The 23,363-nt window shown below is 36.8% G+C and overlaps 1 protein-coding gene across 10 annotated transcripts in view; it reads left to right on the top strand.

Moving 5' to 3' along the window:
- The window catches only part of myt1b (myelin transcription factor 1b), a 182,419-nt gene that overhangs the window by 108,821 nt on the left and 50,235 nt on the right, over positions 1-23,363 (top strand). For 7 of the 10 annotated variants that reach the window (XM_043710460.1, XM_043710461.1, XM_043710465.1 and 4 more), the window contains 11 exons: positions 5,110-5,216; positions 6,896-6,950; positions 7,293-7,323; positions 9,111-9,173; positions 9,441-9,709; positions 12,441-13,334; positions 17,368-17,502; positions 19,045-19,135; positions 20,287-20,394; positions 21,976-22,187; positions 22,590-22,792. In XM_043710460.1, coding sequence (XP_043566395.1) covers positions 5,110-5,216; positions 6,896-6,950; positions 7,293-7,323; positions 9,111-9,173; positions 9,441-9,709; positions 12,441-13,334; positions 17,368-17,502; positions 19,045-19,135; positions 20,287-20,394; positions 21,976-22,187; positions 22,590-22,792 — 2,168 coding nt within the window. The remainder of the gene's footprint in view (positions 1-5,109; positions 5,217-6,895; positions 6,951-7,292; positions 7,324-9,110; positions 9,174-9,440; positions 9,710-12,440; positions 13,335-17,367; positions 17,503-19,044; positions 19,136-20,286; positions 20,395-21,975; positions 22,188-22,589; positions 22,793-23,363) is intronic. The other 3 variants (XM_043710468.1, XM_043710470.1, XM_043710469.1) reach the window with 1 other exon arrangement.

The following is a 23,363-nucleotide window of genomic DNA, read 5'->3' as shown; positions in this document are numbered from 1 at the left end:
CACCTAAAAGGCTTGATTTTGTAGTTATTGTCTACGTTAATATTGATCAGAACAAGCAAACTCTAAGGATTGAACATTATTTATCTCAGTCAGCCAACTTAAGACTCCATAATTCTTGACTTGGTTTTGTTTGATCTCTGCATTAACACTGCATACATTCCTCATAATATCACACCATTTTACATGAAATCATATTGGTTCACAGCAATTTTCTGATAGCCCAGTACAGGATTCTCACATCCATAGGTCCAAAATTTAGTCCACTACTTCAAAAGGAAAAGCTAAGGGTGCAATGTATAAACCTTCTCCATTGCTGAAACTTGGGCTAGGATATGGATGGCACTGCCTTTTTGCAACTGTTTAAATAAGCCTGTAGCAGGAAGCAGGTTCATGGAATCTTCTCATCTGCCATAATTGAGGCCCTTAAGTGGGCAAGCATCCTTTTGCCACTGATACCAATGCAGTAGTGGGCGGGAGACTCACATTGTGGGGAACTGAAAAAGAAAACCTGATGGAGTTTTTTTGGCGCTAAAGAAAAGAGGCCGGTTAATAAGCATCCATTGCCTGATTGAGGGACCAAGCATTAGGTAGGGAGATTATAATGTCATACAATTTGGAAACAGCTGACAACTATGTCATTGCCCTTGCTGCCAAATGCCCCTGCCCCACTATCACTCACCTGTGCGAAGGTCCTTGCTCGATACGAGGTCTCATGTGAGTGAAGTGCTACCAACAAATACCCTCCCCCAATGGTATTGTCATACAATTAAACGCTGCCAACTTTCAATTAGCTGGCAGAACTTGGCAGGCAGGACTTCCACTCCTGATGTTCTTGATCATAGGCATGGCTTGCTGCAGTATAGATTGAAACTTAGTTTGGCTGGTCTTCCCAAAAAGAGCTGATCTGGAGCTCTCGCTAGCATTTCAGGAGACCTCCATCATCTCGATCAGAAGCCATCTTAAATTTATTGCACTGGGAAAGAAAGTTTTCCAGTTTATCAGAATGTATTTGCTGTTTTCGTCTCTAAAAGTGAAGAGCAGTGCCTGTGGAATATAAGAAGTAGAAAATTTTGGAGAAAAACAAGACAGATAAAGCTACTGTTACTGTAATTACCTACATTAGTGTAAAATATTTTGCTTATTTAATAAATCTAATCTCAACTGATGATTTATGGGACGTAAAAGCTGTCCCATAGGTATTTGTTTTATTGAACAAGCATTTCAGTTCTGAAATGTTGTCTGGTACAGTGTATTGTTAATTGTAGAGAAAGTTCAGTAAGTATCTATTTCAGCTCATTTCAGATGTTTATATGCCTAAGTTCTTAAAATATAATTCAGTGGATGCCAAAATCACGTTCCACAATAGAGGACTATATGCAAGGGTAAACTATCCTCTAAACTCATCTGAACTACGAAATGGCCATTAGTTATTTATTGTTATAGCATTTATAACTTACAGTGCTTAGAAAGCAACTCAAAAGCAATGTAGATTTAATATACATAGAGGCAGATATTCAGTAAGGTATAAATCAAAAGTGCATCTTAAATCCCTGTGCTGCAAGCTTTACAAAACCTGTTTTCCCTTTATGCTCAGAAAGTAATGAATTGATTCCAATATCACAGTGGAGATTAAATGATATTGTTAAAAGGGTTATGATTGAACAATATGGAGTAGTTCATTGTTAACAGAAAGTTAAGATCTTGAGTTAAATATTGTAAAAATTCATAAGGTACAATTTGTTTAATTTGTGTTGATGCTCACATGTGTGCAGGTGGTAGTTATCAACTGTCCGATTCCTTTTTTTAACTGGGAAAAAGAACAGATGGGGTTTCCAGCCAAGATCACTGTTGCACCTAGAAAATTAACCATATGTAATGAATAAGAAGTAATGTCTGGAAAAGCTTTTTACCCTGGAGCAAACAGGAAAAGTTGGTGGAGATTTTCACATGGGAAAAAAAACATCTAATTATTTATACACAAACAATAGTCAATTGAGTATGCACAGATAAGAACATGGCATTCCATGTTTAACTGATAATTTTATGACAAATTTGCAGCAATAATACTATATTTATTTTCCAACAAATTAGATTCCTTTTGGGTAAAAGTCAAACATTTATACTGAGCAAACTATATGCACAACTGATTGTTTTTAAGTTATATCAGCTAGCAGCTTTGAGTTGTAGAATTTCAATTAGTTAAATGTTAAAAAGTTCATTGAGCTAGTTGCAATAATTTAAGAAAGGGAACAACATTTATATTTTTGTTAGTTACCAACATCCACTGATCTGTGGGTTTCACAACAAAATCATCCAAACTGAGGATTGCAGTAAAAACTCAGTATAAAGTCAGCTTTGAAAAGTATTTAATCCCATGTAAAGCAACTATTTTTTTTTGCCAGCATAAGCCATTGGAGGTAAATTATAAATGTGTCCAAACCAAAGCAAATAAAAAATGGCATTTAATAAAAATAGATTTAAAGTCAATACATGGAGTAGTGGTCCTGGGTATCAACAGCAAAGGACAATACAAACTATCACACTAAAGTAGAATAGAAAAGCATGTTCACTTCACTGTAAAAACTTTGGTGACCTATTAACTTTTCTAGTCATTGTCAACCTGTCAAATCTCACTATTTTTCTAGTGAGAATAGCACTTTAAAAATTAGGAAGTCTGTTACATACCTTGGAGTTCCATCAAAGACACAGCTTCAGCAATTTTAGACAACCTTGAATATGAGTCTGCATTGAGGTTTGAACTGATAGTATCAAGGTAGGAGTGCAATGCTACTATCAAGTGACCTCTCATTTGAACTTTTTCAAACAAAAAGCAAGTTTGAGTCCTGTATCAGTTTCATTGAAAGCACTTTTTAGTTGAATAGGTGTTGAATGATAAACCTTAATTTATTTTCTTTTTTGGCAATTTGACTGACATGTATTTATCTGATCACACTTTCTTATTTATAATTGCAATTAAGTGGCAACATAATTAGAACTGTAGGGGTTTTTAACCATTAAAATATAGCTACATGTATCCAGAGGACATCCTATAGGATAGGTGTTTGGGACAGTAGTGAGGTTGTCATTTTAATACTTTTCTGAATCAGCTCATCTTTGATTTGAAGACAAAGCAACATAAAAGTGGAATATTAGACTTCTTCATGAAAAAGTACAGAAAAAACATGTTTTGATTAGAAGAAAACATTGAAATTAAGTTTTTTCATCTAAAGTGGGAAGTGATTTAAGAGAATCTGTGTAGACTAGTTCATATACTGATTGGACAGACAAAGAAAGTTTGCTGCATCATTCTCTTCTGGCCACAATCTTCTGAACACATGCTTTGTCAGCTGGATTCAATGAGAAACTGGGGAAACAAATCTGTCATTACTGAGAAGTGACATAGAATACTTTGATTTTCTTGTCTTTCTTCCAAATCAACCTATTCTTGGAGTTTATAAGACATCTCCAAATAGCCATCCCTCATTGAATCATAGAATCCCATAGAATTGTTCAGGAGAATTAGATGTGAAGTAGAAGAATTTACTGTGACTCATGTGCAAATCCCAGTAGTAAGCTGTGCCATAGATTTCAGTCAAATGGGAAACATTCACAGCAAAAGCTGTGACCTTCACCTGTCTTTCATTGAGTACTCTGCATGATGAATTGTCTCCAAACATGCCTTTTTATCAATATCCCTCACACAGACTTCTATGATACTTGGCTACGCTGAGGGTCAGCTGTCTGTTGTATACCTTATGAGAAAACTTTGACTTGGGTTGACTAGAAAGTGGTGGCTGCAAGTATATGATGAGGTTAGACCGACAGTTGAAAGTTCTGTATCTCAGACAGTGGGATTTTGTTCCAAGAGCTATAGTATGTATTCATGCTTCGGTCGGAAGATGATGGAAATGTTCTCATAAATTTTATAGTGGTACTCATTAAGGCACTCCTAAGGATATCCAAGTACAAGTGATCCAGTTAGCAGTGTTCATACCTGCACTTACCAGTTGTCCAATGACCAGCTTATGACTGTCTTCCTTAAGAGGAAGTGGGTGGGATTGAGAAGGGGTTGTAAGCAGGCATAACTACCCGTGGAATTTCAGAGTTCATGGCAAATTCAGTAATCCAGTACTTAATCTTGAAATTCTGTATAGTACTTAAGATATTGTTGATTGATCTGGCAACCTGCTTCACTAATGAAATCTGAAGGGATAGACATGTCACTGAGATCTGATACTTTCTCCATTTATTTCTAAAATCTCTGAAAGTCAATGCTTTAATTGCCAAGGTAATCTTGCCATTTCTGTATGCTAAAAGATTTACATGAGCTTACAGTATCCTCGCACACAGTTAATGTTCTCAAATCTTTGCTTTGCCAATTTGCATCAACGTTTTCTCTAATTGCATAAGTGTTGTATGTCCTTACTGCAACAGGAGCTGTTCACCCTAACTCGAGCAAATATAAATATGGATTTCTCAGGAACTTGCATTGCAGAGTATTGAGTATGGTGCAAGATATCTGTACATGTTGGCTATTCAACTTGTCCAAAGGAAAATATCAATAAGGCTTTGAGGCACCAGCAACTTACAAAATAACTAACACACCAATTAATCTAGCACCTTCTGGACTGTTCATATAGTGAAATGAAATATAAAACTCTTTGACTTAAGAAATCCAAATACATTTTGATGTTTTTCTTGTCTATATTTTTGCTTTGAATTATGACTGCTTTGTTTATTGGAAGATACAATCATAACAGAGAAATGTAAATTTTAGAATTTAGCAGCACAACTATCAAACAATATGAATAAGGTACAATTAAATGCTGTTGCTTGATATAGATTTAAAATGCTATTTCAATCATTTGTACAATGAGCTGGAAAAATAATTAAAAAGAGATGAGTGATCTCATTAATATTATGCAGGATTCATGGGGTAGCAGCTGTGCCACTGATGGCCAAATAGATAGTTTGCATGTTACTCACCATACACTAGGCATGTTTCTCTTTGGAAACTTGGCAAGTTTTCAAAATATGTTCAAGTTGACTGTAAATTGACTTTTGAGCGATGATTTTTGTTTAAAAGAAATCTTACTTTAAATCACACAGAAAATGAATTTAGAGGTGAGCTGCTGAATCAGACTTGGACTCAAGGAAGTACTGAAAAGCTCAGAACTTGTGAGACACCCCATAACCTGCACAACAAACACACCAAGGTGACAAAAAAAGGTTTCCAATCTCTTAGTGCTACATTTGATGCATTCATGTTGTAAATAATAGTAAAACTGCAATAGTCCCAACTACCACTGATACAATCATACATCTCAACACAAAATATGATAATATATAGGGTGTATACTGCATATAATATGCCTCATTCCCAGCAAACTACTCCTCATACTTGCTTTATGGTTATATTCTGATTAACAATCTGAGACTACTACATTATCAGATCTACAGCTTTTTCTCCTGCACCTAATGTAGAACTACAGCACACTGATAACAATGAAATTTAAAATTGAGATCCTAATGTCCTACATCAGCTAGTCTGTTATTTCCCATGGTTATTTGTTCGTTTCAGCAATATGATTTTTTTTCTCTGTGGAAAATAAGTAGAATCAGATATGTAAGCTAATTTAAGTAGGATGCTACAACACATTAAACTAACAGATCACTTCCTACAAAGTAACAGAATTTAAAAGACCATGATATCTATATCTAGGAAGTCCAGGCTCTTAAATTACTTATCCTGCTGCACATAGAGTCATAGATGTGAATACTTTTGCGAGATCTAATGTTTCTGTTTAAAATCTTTATTAAAAACCATTCTTCTGAACTCTTCTTTGCCTCCTTTCTGTTAAAATTTAGGAAAAGAATGTGATATTATTTATTTCCCCCAGATCAACACACAGATATAAATTTAACAAATATTGTGCACTACACATCAGAGTTTTATGTGTCATCTATTTTAATAATTTATTTGCTGAAAGCAGCAATTGCCAAGTCATCATACATAAAATTTGCATTGCTGTGAAATTTCAAATGTTTATGAAGAAAATGCTAAACAGAGATTTAGCTGAACGTAGGCCTCCATGATGAAAAGTAATATACCTATTGTGATAAAAAAAACCTTTGAGGTCATGGAATTGCTGCAGTCCTATATATTGAATGCCTACTAAATAGAATTGCAGCTTATCCCATACCTGAGTAAGTGCATACCATGCTACCAATGGGAATTTACACTAAGAATAGAAATTAATTGTGTTTTCTGGTATGACTGAAGTGATAATATAGTATTGGATGTTTCTTTTATTAATATAACATATCAACAAATCTTAAGTATATCAGTTACTTTGGAGATTATATCTTGAAACTTCAGTACGATCAATTATATTATCCTAAAAATATTTAGGTGGCTAAACATTCCACAGTTTAGGTCCCAGGACCTAGAAGTTTCTCTTTAAATTACTACTTCTCCATTTTCTTCTCCTTTTTTAACCCTCATTAAAATCTACCACTCTGTTCAAGTTCTTAGTCATTACTTCTGAAATCTCTTCCATGGGTTAAAAATCTTGATTGTCTGTGAAGCTCCTTGTGATGTTTTTAGATATTTAAGGAAATTTGTCATTGCCATTGTTGGTAGCAAATTCCTCTTTCTGATATTACATCAGAAAAGTGAACTAATTTAAACAAGGTCATGTCTCCACTAAAGTAGTGAAGAGAGGATTTTGGTCTGAGTCTCTTAAGTGTTATAACATCATAATTTAGAATAACTTATACAAAAAAATACCTATAATGTCTTTGGAAATCAACCTGATCATGCATTATATAAGCTGCAAATATTTGAGGCAAAATTAAACCTACAGCCCATTAACTGCAACTTTTTACTTTACAGATGAATCAAGATGTTGATGAAAAGAGGTTACGCACCCGCTCAAAGGGAATCAGGAGTAAGTATGACCATCTTTCACAGTTTGCCATGTTGTGGTAATCACGGGTAATTAACGCAATGATGCAGTTTCGCAATAATTTGCTGCTAACTTTATTACTGCAAGTTCACTAACCAACGTAGGTGAAATGTAATATTATGAAATTGACCTTACAATGCTTTATAAAACTTTTATTTACTAATGCTGCATTTTCTATCTTGCTTTGTACTGCATAGATATATCTGTCTATTTCAATGTTACTTTTGTCGTAGTTTTGAAACTTTACTGCATAATTAAACTTAAATATCAATTATATCAAACTTAAGTCCTGATTATCACTTTTTTTTTCATCAAATTGCCCAGTACCAGCAGAGCCTGTGGGACAGGATGTAAGGTATGATGTGTTCTTAATATGCTATTGCATTTTAGCTATTTACGTTCTTTAAGCCTCAGTAAACTTTTTTCTGAATAGACATGAGGAGTTTTGCTCTGGTCCTATCAGACAGAAATGGGATAATCATGAAAACCTTACGGTCCTGCTGCTAATCACAATCTGGCATATTTGGCCAGGTTCCACTCGAATTATGTAGGCCATTGCCATCCTGGCTACCCCATCTATCTCCAGGCCATTCAGTCACATTTCCAATCCCTGTCCCAAACCTACATTCCAGCCGAATGAGTTGTTCTCTGGATTGCTTTATTTTATATTCCCAGTACATGTTTAGTGATGTTTACAACAGCACATGTGCAGTGCCTTTAGCCCAATGACAGCAGGCTAATGAGGTCTGGCCCTCAAATAGTGCCATCAGATGACAGGTTAATTAAAAATTCCACCCACTGCTTTGGGTCAATGTTGTTTGCTCCCAGTATTTATAGACCATTATACATAGAAAGAAAAACACTGTACACTGGGAAGGAAATCAAAAAAAAGGAAACAGTAGAAGTTCAGTTTTTCCAAAAACAAGCTTACACGATTTTATTCCAAGATACTTTAAATCTGATTAGAATATAGTATCGTTGCATGCTGAAAAATAGCAATCTGTGTGGATGTAGCAATTTAGCATAGCAAGGGGAGAGAACTCTGGCATGAAGGTTACTGTAATCTGGAAAGTATGTTGTGATCTTTTTAAAATAAGTGACTATGGTTCTGGTCTCAAAAGTGACCAATTTGCCTTGAACAATAACTTTTAAAAGTACAATTGGATCAGCCAATTAGAACAATGTTAGAGATAGACCATATGAAATGTCTCCAAGCACCTGAGTCATGGAAGTAAATAGTATCTGTGGGCAGATAATTCAAAACTACAATTCTAGTGACAATCAAACATTGGCAGAAATAAACCTTGTATCTTTTTTTTAACATTAAGCTCCTAACAATGAGCAATTTTCAAAACTAAAAACAAAAGATTAAAAGAAATTATTTATCACACATCTTTGAAAACTTATTAATCATTCCATGCTATTATCTGCAGTAATTACTTCCAAATGTTCATTCTTCCTTGCAATAAAAGGGGGACATTCACACAATCCATAGTTTTATTGTAAAAGTCACTAGTCTTTGCAAAGGTATACTGATATGTAAATGTTTCATGTACTCATCAAAAGTTCACTCACTGGTTTTTCATAAAATCATTAGAATCCTCAGAAGCAAAATTACAATAAATCTGTATATTAGATTATTGCAAAGCGATATCATAGCACACATTCAGGATTGAAAACACATTTGGCTGACTTTGTGCATCATGCTCCAATAGTGTATGCAAAGAAAGATTGACAAAAAAATGTTGATTTCTTCTGGCCTTGAGCTAGGAATTTATTAACACACTTTCTAATTTTTGTACCCATCCTCATGATTTTCAGCAATTATGCTTTATATAATTTTAATGACTATTTTTAACAGTTTCTCCTCTAATATTTTCATAGAGGTGTCACCTTTTTAAAAATAAATAGGCTAATGCTTCTACTAAAGAGTGAATATTATTTCAAACAAACGTTTGAACACAAGTACGTGTATTCCATGGCGTGGTTTTAATGTTAGTATGGGTACAGTGGGAAATCCCATTTTGTACAAAATCCAAGCATTGCCACCACAAAGTCAAAAAGAAGAGGATGACCAGGTAATATTGTATTGCGTGTTGTAATGTGCAAAAGTGTTGATGTTGTAATCATTTTATTGTTCAGCTGTCCTACTCCAGGATGTAATGGCTCAGGTCATGCTAGTGGAAAATATGCACGGCACAGAAGGTAAATCCATTTTTCCAATGTTAATGACCATAGCCTGAAAATTGCACAATGGGATGCTAGTTTGTCAAAGTCTGATAACAAACACTCGATTTAAAAAGTGGAGATTAGATTCAAACAAATGTTTTTGTGTGTTATATCTCATGGTGTAATTTCAGGGTCTGACATTACTTTCAGTCAAGAGTTAGAAACGCTTTCTTGAACTTGTTTGTTTAAAAGGATTGAAGTGTCTTTCAAGTAACTTTAAGATTCTGCTCTTTTTATTATAAGCTCACAAGGTTGTCCTTTGGCAAGAAAGAGAAAAGTACAGGACTCTGATTCTGATCAACCTCTAACCAAAAGGAAATCCCATCCATTGAAACTTGCTTTGGATGAAGGTTATAATGGAGATAGTGATGGAGTAGTTGAGTTGGAGATAAAGGAGGAGTCAGTTGTGGATGAATCAGAAGAAGCACTTGAAGTTGAAGAAGAAATGGAAGACGACGAGGAGGATGAAGAAAAAAGTATGGAAGAAATTGAAAGCACTGAATCAGTACCAGGTGCATAATAAATTACCAAGATGCATAGAAATATTCTAATTAATTTTGCGTCAATGCTATAACAATAGAAAATACCTCTAAATCACCATGGGAAATGCCATGAGACCTTATAGTATTTATAACAGTTTCATATGCACCAGTTGCAATCCAGATCTTCTATTTTGCTAAACTACATTGCCAGTATTTGACAAGCTCCGTGTTTCCACCCTTCCCCCTGCCCATCACTCACAGCGGCATGAACAAGTCCCTCTCATCCCCACCAGCGTCTGCATTCAAAGGATTATTCTCAGTCATTTCAGACAACTCCAGCAGAACACTACCACCAAATACATCTTTCCCTCCCTCCCCTTGTCTGCATTTCGTAGGGATCATTCCCTTCGGGACACCCTCATCCATTTCTTGACCACCAACAGCACTCTACTTACCACAGCACCTTCCCATGTGATCGCAAAAGTTGCAAAACCTGCCCTTCACCTCCTCCTTGCTCACCATCTAAGGGCCTAAATGATCTTTCCAGGTGAATTAGCATTTTACCTGTACCTCCTTCAATCTTGTGTATTGTATTCACTGCACCCAGTGTTGCCTACTCTGCATTGGAGAAACCAAATGCAGACACGGAGACCACTTTCCAGAACACCTTCACTCCGTGCGTAAACATGACCTATGTCATTTTAACACAGCATCCTGCTCACGTGGCCACTTATATATCCTCAGCATGGTGCAACGCTTCAGTGAATCACAGCAAAATCAGGAGGAGCAACATCTCAATTTAAAACTTGTTACTTTACAATCCTCTGGGGTCAATGCTGAGTTGAACACCTTCAGATTGTGAACCCAATCTCTTTCCTTCCACTTTTTTTAGCTTTATTTGTTATATTCCCTGTCACTATGTCCTCTCTCCCCTCCCCCCACTCTAGTGGGACAGTTTATTCTTTCCAGTCTGGCAATGAGACACACCATTGTTCTGTCATTCTCACATTCCAATTACTTAATCTGAACTATCAACATTCTTTCTCCCCCAGAACTCCACCTTTCCCCCTACCCAACTATTGCATAAATGCTGCCCCCTCCACTTCACATCAGCTCTAATAAAGTGTCATCTAGACTTGAAACATTAGCTTGTTTTCTCTCCATGGATGCTAACTGATCTGCTGTGATCACCAGCATTTTTGTTTTCAGTACAGATTCTAACACCTGGGGTAATTTGCTCCTAAGCAGTTACTGTTACCTGGAATTGCTTAATTAGACCTCTTTTTCCTGTGGAGTATATGAACAATGGCCGGACTAAACATCATTACATTTTTGTAGTTAGATAATCCAGGCTTCAGATTCTGTCCAGTCTACACACATTGCTACTAATATAATCACCTTCTAGAGTTCTGTCCTGAAGGCAAGTCCAGCTCAAAACACTGTGGTTAGGTCTGAGAAGACTAATCCACGCCAGCTAGAATGAAGTTCTGACCCAACTTTGTTGGTACCAATCTGATGATCAATTGAGCCAACTAGACCTCCCACCCCACCCCGCTACCAACCCACAGTCCACAGTTCAGATTGCCGTGTGGACATGCACTTTTACTTGCATATCGTATCTTAGAGTTATCGATGATGATATCTTTACATCTTGTGGTTGAATCACTCTCACTTTTACTTTCTGATACTTAACCTATTCAGCCATGTAATGAGGTGACAGCCTAGTGGTGTTATTGCTGGACTGTTAATCCAGAGATCCAGGTAATGTTCTCGGTACCCGTGTTCAAATCCCGCCATGGCAGATGATATAAGTTGAATTGATTTTTTAAAAAATCTGACATTAATAGTCTAATGATGACCATTAAATCATTGTAGCTAAAGCTCTTTAGGAAAGGAAACTGCCATCCTGGCCTTGCCTACATGTGAGTCCAGACTGACAGCAATGTGGTTGATGCTGAACTGTCCTCAAGGCGATTAGGAATGGGCAAAATGTGCTAGCCTAACCAACAATCCCTTTATCTCATAAATGAATTTTTTAAAATGAACACATTTTCCTTGGTCAAAATCACCTTGAGTATCACTCTGGATTATAGTCAGGGATGCTATCATTGTGCCACCATACCTCCACTAGTATAATAAATCAGTGTAAATTACATCTTGCAACTATATGCAGATGTGGTGACATTTTATTGCTGAAATACAACGGTCATTATGGAAATCATTAACTTTTATCCACCATGCAATGCAAAGAAATGTTCCAAAGAATACTGTAATCTTTAAACAAAATCATAAATATGTTCGTTAGATTAATGTAGTAGACTAATGTATTACATTTGGAAAATAGAAAATACATTTGGACATCACACTCAAATGTGCCAAAAATATCAATTTAAAAAGGTATAATTTGATACTGGTTTCTTCTGACTTAGAGCTAAGTTGTACATACATCTGGCAATCTGAAAGCATCATTCTCCAACTTCTAAGTTCTCTAAATATCTCCAAGATTTTCAGTCTGTTTAACCATAAAGGGACACATTTAAATGGTTTCATCTCAATAAAAAAATTTAACAAACATTGCATGCTATCTTAAATCACATTCCAGCCATTAATTGGATATCTTGTGACTTCCCACAAGCAATGCCACAGGCGCTCAATTAGTGTAAGTTTAATTAAATATTTAATAATAAAATTCTGAGATATTTCTCCTGAAAGTACACAATCATAATGGAAGTTAAACATGTTTCATTTTGCTTTGTTGCAGATGGCAGGCATAAAGGATCAGATGATCGGCATCATTGGGAGGATGGAACCAAGAATGTCAGCACTCGAAAGGACGATTTTGTTAGCTATCAGGAATTAGTTGCCAAGTCACTTCTAAACCTGGGCAAAATAGTAGACGATACCGCAATTCCTGCATTTTCAGATAAAAAGCCAAGTAACAGTGAGTCACAACCTACAGAGACTTGCATTTATAGAAAAGACAGCACACATCAGGAGGCAATGGAAGAAGAAAGTGATTCTGGGAAGGAAATTATTGAAAGTGAGACTGTGACTGAAGATTCTGAATGCGAAAAGGAAGTTGACCAGGATCACGATTCAATTGAAGAAAATACACTCGAAAATGTGCTTCCATCTAGTGATGAAAGAAACGAAGAACAATGTAAAGAATTTAAGGACATGACTGATTCCTCTCACTGCAGCGAGCAGACAATTGTTTTCCAACAAGAGGTTGATGAGGCTGATAAAAAGGATATGGGGGAGAACAAGTCCACTGATGTGCAATACAAGGACAGTGCTGAAGTAGTAGTACAGATATCACAAGAGACAAAACAGGAAAGCCATTGTGAAGGACAACCAAAGTCAGAAAGCTCAGCAATAGCGGAGGACAATCTGGATGAATGCACTGATGAGAGTGAGAGTTTACCTCCAAAATCTGCAATCACTGACGAGTCAGAAATTTATGACATGATGACAAAAGGAAATCTTGGGCTCCTAGAGCAGGCCATTGCTCTGAAAGCTGAGCAGGTGAAGATGAAGAGAGAAGACATAAACAGAGAGCCCAGTAGGCTATCAGGGGAACAGATGAGGCATATCCATTTGGAAGAAAAAACAAATAAGTCTTTGGATTCCATGAGGAAAAACCTTTATAGTAAAGGTAAGTGGCAGGCTATAGCCTGGACAGCAATTACTTGATTATTCTATGTACATGGAATTAATTTTCAGTGCGGTGTACATTGTTATTCCACCACATTGAGCATAACACGTGCTGTACGGTATGCATAAAATAACTGATCACACACTGAGAAAATTACACATGCTCTGCAGCTGTGCTAGCACTCAAGCCAGAGCTATTAAACACACTGAAGCATTTCTCTAAATTATTCAACCGAATGCAGTTTAAAAACACAAAATATTGTAAAAACAGCAGTTGATTATAACATTTTGGTACTCTACTTATGTGAAAAGCGAAGAGAATTTACAAGTGGCTTATTGTTTATGCATAACATATTCAGCTGAAAGTCCACAGGATGTCTTATTGGCTAAATGCAGTTTATGGTGCTGCATAGACAAAGACAGTCCAATTTCTAATCTTATTGTGCGTTGATTTTCGGAAGTATCACAATAGAAAGCCAAAGTTGGCTTCTGCAGATGGGAAATAGGAAGGACAAAGAGTTACCAGAGTTTTTGATTCTGCACTCCATCAAGAGTCCTCTAGTTAAAGTCTGAAATCTTAATTTATCTCCAGTTGGTTTGATGGCCAAAAAAATCCAACTAACAATATTTAATATCATTCTGTTAAAAGATCCCTTCATTGTAAGATACAGGTAAGTGTTGGAGTCTAACACTAACATGACCTACAATGTTCACTAAGCAAGGGTAACTAAAAAGAAAATAAAAATTAAAGGCCCTGAAATTGAGGCGTAATGATACAATACAAATACTTAATATGTTTTTTTTCCAGAAATTCCTGCCTTTGCACTTTTATGATGTTATTTTCCAGTATAAAATCAATGGATTGTGGCTTTGTTGAAATAACAGAGAAAATTACATACAAAGGCATTCAGTGTTTATAGGTTCATGTCAGATGCAGTAATTTCAATATCAGAGATTCAATGCATAAAAGATAAGCCATTTGTCACTGTGTGTTAAAACAATAAAATATTGCAAGGGACTTTAATACAATTGGAAGAACATCAGTAACATACCAATGAATAATGCAATGGTCTATTTATTCCATGTGGATTCATTTTTAAGATTTAAATCCTCCCTGAAATGACCATTAAGTAATAATTTGTTGGAGTGAACTATATATATTTTTTTAATTTCATGTTGCTGAATAGTGGAATTATAATTCACCTCTTTGGAATAATGGACTTTTACACTCATTATTAACCATAATCAACTGTAACCCATGTAATTTTCCATACTTAATTGAATTACATTTTGCTCAGTGAAGATTGTATGAAACGATTATCATTTAAAATGTATCTTCAAATGTTCGTTAACGTGCAGTTAGTTCAAAGTCTTTATATTTAACTTGAACAAAACTTCTAAAATTCATCAGCAAAAAATATAACTATCTTTGAAGATAAGTGATGTGATATCAAGGGCATATTTTTCGATCCTCGGAAGAAAGATCAGTCACAAATCGACTGACTTAAAAACCTGCCCTGCAGATAAAACACTGCGAGCAGCATAAGAAAGCTGAATTCAGACATTCCCAGCTTTCTGTGCACAGGTAGCCCCACGCCAGCATTTCTGTTTGTTTGGTTAGCTCCAGTAGTCCCAACAGAACTAGAACTCAATTGTACAGAAACTTCAAGCATCTCCCAGAGAAGAGTAATGCTGATTGAAATTAGTAAATCTGAGGCTTTTTAGGGTTGAGAGTTTGGACTTGGTGAGGGTCAGGGCACACAAACAGGCAGGAACAATGGGTTTTGGAGAATAGCCAAAGAGGAAGTAGTGGAGATGCCCCCGATAAGAAAAGGACTCCCCTCAATTGATGTGTCACCCTTCCTTTATACTTTTTTTTAACTCACCCATGGTAAGTGGCATCACTAGCTGGGCCAGCATTTATTGCCCATCCCTAGTTGCTCTTGAGAAGATGGTGAAGAGCCGCCTTTGTGCACTACTATGATCCATTCAGTGTAGGTACATCCACAATGCTGTGAGGGACAGAGTTCCAGAATTTTCTCTCAATGACACTGAAGGAATGGTGATATATTTCCAAGTTAAGATGGTGTGCACCTTGCAAGGGAACTTAAAAGTGGTGGTGTTCTCATGTATCTGCAGCTTTTTCCTTCTAAGTTATAGTGTTTGAGAGTTTGAAAGATGCTATCTAAGGAACTTTAGTGAATTTCTGCAGTGCTCTTCACATGGTACACTTGCTGCCACTGAGTGTTGGGGATGGAGGGATGAATGTTTGTGGATGTGGTCATGATGTAGAGGTGCTGGTGTTGGACTGGGTTGGACAAAGCTAAAAGTCACACAACACCAGGTTATAGTCTGACAGTTTTATTTGGATCTACTAGCTTTCAGAGCGCTGTACCTTCAGGTAGCTACCTGATGAAGGAGCAGCACTCCGAAAGCTAGTACTTTCAAATAAACCTGTTGGACCATAACCTGATGTTATGTGATTTTTAAGTGTGGATGTGGTGACAATAAAGTGGGCAGCTTTGATCTACATGGTGTCCAGCCTCTTGAATGTATTTGGAACTGCAAGTAGTGAGTATTCCATCACACTCCTGACTTGTGCCTGTAGAAGGTCTATAGGTGTTGGGGAGGCAGGAGGTGAGTTATCTGCTGAAAATGTGCTACCATCTGACTTGCTTTTGTAGCCACACTATTATATTTAACAGTCCTGTTCAATTTCTGATTAATAGTAACTCCCAGGATGTTGAGAGTAGGAGGGATTCAGTGATGGTTATGCCATTGAATGTAAAGGGATGATGGTTATATTCTCACTTATTGGAGATATTCATTACCTGGCACTTGTGTGACATGAATGTCACTTGCCACTTGTCAGTCCAAACCTGGATGTTGTGCAGGTCTTGCTTCATGTGAAATGAACTACTTAGTAACTGAGGAGTCACAACTGGTGCTGAACATTGTACAATCATCAGCAAACAGCTGAAGATGGTTGTGCCTCAGACACTTTGCTGAGGAGCTCCTGCAGAGATGTCCTGGAGCTGAGATGATTGACCTCTTAGAACCACATCCATCTTCCTTAATTCCAGATATGTTACTCACCAGCATAGAGTTTTCCCCTGATTCACGTTGACTTCAGTTTTGCTGGGGCACCTAATGTCACACTAAGTGAAATGCAGCCTCATTCTAGAGCTCAAGTCTTCAAGACTGTTGCTGAATTGTTATCAGGACCCATAGCCTTTGTAATATCCAGTGCCTGCAGCCAATCTTTGGTTTAAGATCAAGTGAATCAAATTAGCTGAAGACTGTGATGGTTTTTGCCCTGTGGCCCACCTGCAACTGCAGTGAAAGCAGATTGAGGCTATTAATTGACAATAAATTGGGCATTTAATGGTGTCAATAGGGCTAAACGCAGGCACCGACTGGGTGCCTTACCTGCTTGCCTATTGTGAGGTATGGATCACGGTTGGACAAGGAAGATATGGGCTAGTCACACAACATATTTTACATATACCGATGCCAAAAACCACTCCTAGTGGGGAGCTGTAAAATCCAAGTTGTTTATAAGATTGAGTAGGACGAGGACAAACATAATGAATAAACAATAAATGTATGGCTAATGTCAGGAAGCTTTTCATACTAAGAATAGTCAACATATGGAATCAATTTCAAGGTAAAGTGTTGGAGTCAAAACCCTTGGTATCATTTTGCATAATGATGGTAGATTTTTTTCTGAATGGATGAGATTGCTAAATGACCTTAGGCTTGTGAATATACCTTGTTGTCTTCCCTTTCCTTAAATTATTCACTGGTTTAGTTTAATAAACGGAAACTGTACCAGTAAAGTAAATAAATCTTAGTATTTTATCAGTAGCAGTGAGAGTGTATGTGACAGGGAAACAGCTTTTTCTACAGTTCTTTGCAGCTGACACAAACTGTGCTTCATAAGCTTCCAAAATGACCTTAGGCAATAAGCTAATGATAGGGAGTATGCAAAGGAATTCTGATTATTGGTATTTTCTATTCACACTGTTGTATAGATCCCTCAAGATCTGAGAAGAGGGAGATCAAGTGCCCTACCCCAGGCTGTGATGGCACTGGTCATGTGACAGGATTGTATCCACACCATCGTAGTCTTTCTGGATGCCCACACAAGGATAAAATACCTCCAGAGAGTGAGTAGCTTTCTTTTTGTAATAGGGACCCTTATTTGAAATGACTTGACAGCATTGCTAGACAGGGTTGATTTTAGCAATTGGTTCTCCTGGTTCAGAATTTCAAAGCTCTATTTAGGCAATCTTGCAGGTTTTCAGCCAAACTCCTGAAATTCACTTCCAGAAGACAAAGTTCTCAGTCAGGAGTGTCAACAGTAAATTTATCTTTGTGTTTCATCATAGTCTTTTGCAGCAATTATATTGTACAAATTATCTTCTCACATTCATTATTCTCTCAGATACTTTAAATGGAACCGTGAACCTATTTAAAATAAATGTCTTTACAAAATTTGATATGAATATGCACAATAGTTGTGCAGAAACATTGCTAACAGCATTTGACAGGCTCAGCTTAGCAACTTTCTGCTGCTTATGGGTTTGAGGTGACCAAGCTAATTATGATTTATGATCCTGCAATAAAACATAAGTGAAGGTCATTATTTGCCAATCACTTTTAATTCAAAAGCATAATATCAAAAAATTAGTTACGTGAAAGCAGCTTATTTTGTTCAGAAAAAAAGTGATGTCAACTCAGCAAGTATGTATTATGTAGAATTACATTAAATATGAGACGCAGAAAGAGACCATTCATCCCTACCAGTCCATGTCAGCATTTATGCACCACTCAAGCATCCTCCTACCTTTCCTGAAAACTCTATCAGCTGTTTCCTTCTTCTTCATACACCAACTGACTTCCCCTGAATGTACCCTACTCATCTGAACTACCCTTTATAGTATATGTGTGATAATAGTGAAATGGGTCAAACTTTCTGCATAAACTGAACTATTTGATAAAAACCATGAAATAAAATCAATACTCCTGATTTTACATTGATACAAATGCATTTGTCCCAATGCGAGAAACACTTACATTTCAAATGATGCTATCAGTGAGGTACTGTACCTTGATTAATTGAAACAACCCTATTAATAAGTAAGAGAAATGATGCAGTTTTTTGTTCACTTTGTGGATGAATTATTGCTTCAGCATTTTAAGATATTGATAATTTAATTTGGCACTCTCAGTGCCTCAGTCATTTGCCTACATTGTATAACTTAACTTATAACTGAATCATATAGGCTTGAAGGTTCCATAGTCCCTTACCAATCAATGCTGAGGTAATAGCAACTGAAGTTCAGTACAGTTCACCTCAGCATTCCCAAACAAGCAAGAAAATCATTCAGGCTTCCTGTCCTTCATCACTATTCAGTGACCCCTGTTAGAAAACTGAGTGTGAATAGCATTTGACTACAGAATTATATTCCCCTGTGATTCCTTCCTTCCAAGGTTAGATATCCCGTAACATTTGCATTTAAAGAATAGCTACTTAACTGATGATTATGATTCGGTCCATAAAATCAAAGCACAACTGCCCAAAAGTAAAATTGCCAAACAACATGGATTTCACAAGCTTTATCTGAACACCAATACAAAGTCGTATCACTACGGACCAAAAAAGACAATTTGTGTTTGATACTTAATGTTTTTCACTTGCTATTCAGTACTTGCCATGCATGAAAATGTTTTGAAGTGTCCCACGCCAGGCTGCACGGGACAGGGGCATGTCAACAGTAACCGAAATACACACAGGAGGTAGGCATCTTTCCTTAATATAACTGATTTGTTATACTTTGTCATAATTTAAAGGTGAAAGATATGGCAGAACAGTTGCAGTTCAGTCTATTGAAATAGATATTAAATCTAGCTAAAATTTCTTCTTGTTTTTTGATTATTTTAAAAATCTGAACTCCTTGTTTCTTTATGTAGCCTTAGGTAAAAGATATTTTGTGCCAATTATTTTGGATTTTCAGAGAGAATTGGGTAGATAAGGAGGCAGGGGTAGCTAGTATTGCATGTTTGTCCTTCGGTACACTGTGCCACACCATCATGGCTGATGTCACAGCAAGACCAACGCTATGCATTTCTACAATATACAGTAGGAAAATCAAGACAGTTACCTAAAGGCAGAGTCCTGGTTCTTATCAATTCTCTCAATCAGTTAATATATCTGGTTTCTGAATTAAATTAAGATACTATTTTTAGCATAATAGGTTTTAAAAAGGTAGGCAATAAATTGTTTTGTTTGAGTCAGTGTCTCAAAATAAGAACTGAAAAGTCCCATGTCCACACACAGCCTGCAGTCTCCATTGCCTTCCTGCCTCTGGGTTAGGGGAGAGGGGGAAAAAAATGAGCTGTTCCTGATAACTGTCCAAGAAGACATCACATCTGAACCTGATCTTGTCCTCAACTAACATAATACAAGAAGCTGCCTGACCTGCTGTGCTTTTGCCACACACACTTTTTGACTCTGATCTCCAGCATCTGCAGTCCTTACTTTCTCCACAACCCCACCATTCACAGTGGAGCAGAAACACTAGTCACAAGCCTTGATTGGCCTGGACCTGTTGTGAGCAATAACCTGCATGACAGAAAGTCATGGATTTAATTAACAATAGTTACCTTGTTGAATAAAAGGAATTACTGAATTCAGTTAGCACCAAAATAGTGAAAAGTTAATTTGATCTCGAAATTAAGGAATATGTTTTTTTTCATTTTGCATGAAGTACTTAAAATGAATGGGTCCTTCCTTCCATTAAAAAAAAATGACAGATGGTACAAGATGGTAAAGAATTCATACGGGGTTATCACAAAATGCAGTCCAAAGTAGCTGCAATATAGCTTTCTTTAGTTATTTGGATGCAAAGCTATCCTCAGACTTAAATTGCAGCTTTTCTTTATCACAGCCTTTCTGGATGCCCCATTGCTGCTGCTGAGAAACTGGCAAAATCTCACGAGAAACAGCATAACAGTGAATCTCCCAAGAGCAGCCAAAGTTCTGACAGAGTGTTGAGGTAGGTTTACTATACCAACAGTCTAAGGCAAATTAGGGAAAACTGCAAAGGTGAGAGCAAATTAGAGGAAACATCTTCTGTGCACCACTATTTATGTAATCAAGAACAAAATGTTAGGTATCCCATTTGCATGTGCGTATCCTGAAATGGCATTGTCTGCACATTATTAAATAATTGTAACATTGATTAATGAAGTATATTTTGTTTTATCAATTTTAATATGGAACTTTTGCACAATGTTTGATAAAGCTGATATTTAAAAGCAATGGAAGCAATATCTTAGAGTATGCAAATATTTATGTATATTGGTATATTACAAATTCACACTCAGCATATATCTCTACTACAACAGCAGCACTTGTCAGGAATCTGGGCACAGTAATCAGCATATTTTTCAGGATTTATCATCCATTGGAGGACAGTTCTGTAGACCTTCACTGACCTTCACTCTTGAAATGAATTTTCAATATTCATTTCTATTGGGGGATGGTCTGTGCCAAATTCATGAAATATCAGAACAGTAAATGTTACATTCACTCACATGTTTGTGGCTGATTGTTAGTAGCTCGAATAATAAGTGATAAAATATTGATGGAATGTAGCAACCTCGGCAATGGTTCCTGTCAGCATATGAAATAGAGCAGAAGTAGATCATTTGGCCCCTTGGACCTGCTCCGTCATCCAATAAGGTCATGGCTGATCTGCTTGCATTTCAAATTCCACATTCCTATCTACCCTCAATAACTTTTCACTCTCCTGTTCAACAAGAATCTATCCACGTCTGCCTTAAATATATTCAATGACCCCCACTTTCATCGCCTTTTGAAACAGAGAGTTTCAAAGCTGCACAACACTCTGCAAGAAAATTTCTCATCATCTCTATTCTGGAAATGCGACTGCTAATTTTAAAACAGCACCCCTTGTTCCACATTTATTGCATGCATGACATTCAGGTGAATTACAACAAGGGCGCTACATTGATAATACATGTTTAGATAAAAGGTATCTTCAGAGTCATAAAGGGTTTAGGTAGAGCATGTGAAAAGAAACTGTTCCTGCTCATAAAAGTATTGAGAAGCTGAAGATGTAGTTTTAAAGTGTTTTTGCAAAAGAAGCAAACATTTGTCATTAGGGTCTAGAGTACTGCCTGGAAGTGTGGTGGATGGAGGTTCAGTTGAGGCATCCAAGAGAGCATTTGATGATTATTTAACAAGAAACAATGTCCAGGGCTACACGGGAAAAGGAAGGAGAACAGCATTAAGTCAAAATGTCTAGTGATCTGGAACAAACTCGATGGGCCAAAGGCCTCCTCCTATACTGTAACAATGCTGTGATTAATCTTGTGATTGTCTGAATGCGAGTTGACATCCAGAAATTTCCATTGTAGGAGAAACTGTCAGGCATTCTCAGCTTGATTATACGGTTAAACTTTGTGTTGCATTTTTGCAGAAACTAGTATTGTAAAATGAATGGAAATGAAGACAGCTTTGCTCATTCAATATGACATCTTTAAATAAATGAATGCTGCACAGTCTTAGTCATTGCTTTACAATTCACCTAAGAACTCCTTATGTCTTCCAGGCCGATGTGCTTTGTGAAACAGTTGGAGATTCCACATTATAGTTACAGGCCTAACATGCTGCCAGTCACGCCTCGAGCTAACCTCGCAAAGGAGTTGGAGAAATACTCCAAGGTTACATTTGATTATGCCAGTTTTGATGCACAGGTTTTTGGGAAACGTGTGATTGCTCCAAAGCTTCAGGCATCTGAAACCTCCCCCAAAACCTTTAAATGTAAGTTTTTTTTATATCAAAGACTGGATAAAAGCTAGAATCTGGTGCCTCTGTCACTTGATGTTAGGATATCACATTTCAGATTAAGTGCACTGAATTGATTATGTTATTAGCAATTTTAGCTTGAAAATTCCCCCTAATAAAATGGAAAAGCTGTTCTTAAGTGCTGACATAAATATTATCTTAAATATTTGCATTTATGAGTATTTCCAATTGTATCTCAAACTGAGGCAAATACATTGCATTATACCTGAAAAGGTTAAGTCTGTTCAGAATCTAAATCTGCTACAGTCAGCTGTACCCTTGATATGATCCACATCATTTCATGAACGATGGTATTACTGAAATAATTTGAAATGGAATCTTGCTAACCTATTCAAAATTATATATGTTCCTGCACAGCTAAACCATTTCCAAAGGCCTCCTCACCTAGTCACAGTTTGTCTACTAACTATGTTAAAAGCTCATCCTCATCTGGTGGATATGACTATGCTCATGATGCTGAAGCTGCACATATGGCTGCAACGGCTATCCTCAATCTATCTACACGTTGCTGGGAAATGCCAGAAAATCTAAGCACTAAGCATCAGGATCATCCCTCAAAGGTAAGTAATTGTGTTCTGTTAACTATAAAACTGGATAGAATGTTTAGGAAATATTGGACAAGGCATGTATAATTCAGAAGCTAGTGCGTCTTTAGATTTGTCAACAACTATGAAAATTAACAAAGTAAGTGGATTGCTGCCTTCAGCTCATGTGTTTTAACAGTGTTCTATATACGGAAATATTTTAAGAGATGCCTGTCACAGTTGACACTGATGCAAATTTTTTTTTGTCACAAAATGAGAAAGAAAGTACTCAAAGGAAAGGCTATCGTGTAATGCTAGTTTCCTCTGAGGTGAGGAAAAGCCAAGTCTTTACACGCAGTCATTTTACTGTCCTGCAGTTGACCTCAGCCTGTAGCAAGTCAGGTCATTGTGCTTTGGTGATGTTATAATTACAAATCGATTTACACCCAGCTCCATTATCCAGCAGAATAATTCAGGAAGTAAAATGAGAACTTCCAATTGGACCAGAAACCCTAGGTGGAATCTTTCAGGGCCTGAACGAGGTGGACTTCGGCGAAAAATGTGGCAGAGTCACACGTGAAATCCAGCAGTGCCTAGCTTGGCATTG

The sequence above is a fragment of the Chiloscyllium plagiosum genome, chromosome 20, assembly GCF_004010195.1.
Source record: "Chiloscyllium plagiosum isolate BGI_BamShark_2017 chromosome 20, ASM401019v2, whole genome shotgun sequence".
NCBI classification, from domain to species: domain Eukaryota; kingdom Metazoa; phylum Chordata; class Chondrichthyes; order Orectolobiformes; family Hemiscylliidae; genus Chiloscyllium; species Chiloscyllium plagiosum.
Note: the sequence above shows the minus strand (reverse complement) of the source record. Positions and strands in the feature narration are given on the sequence as shown.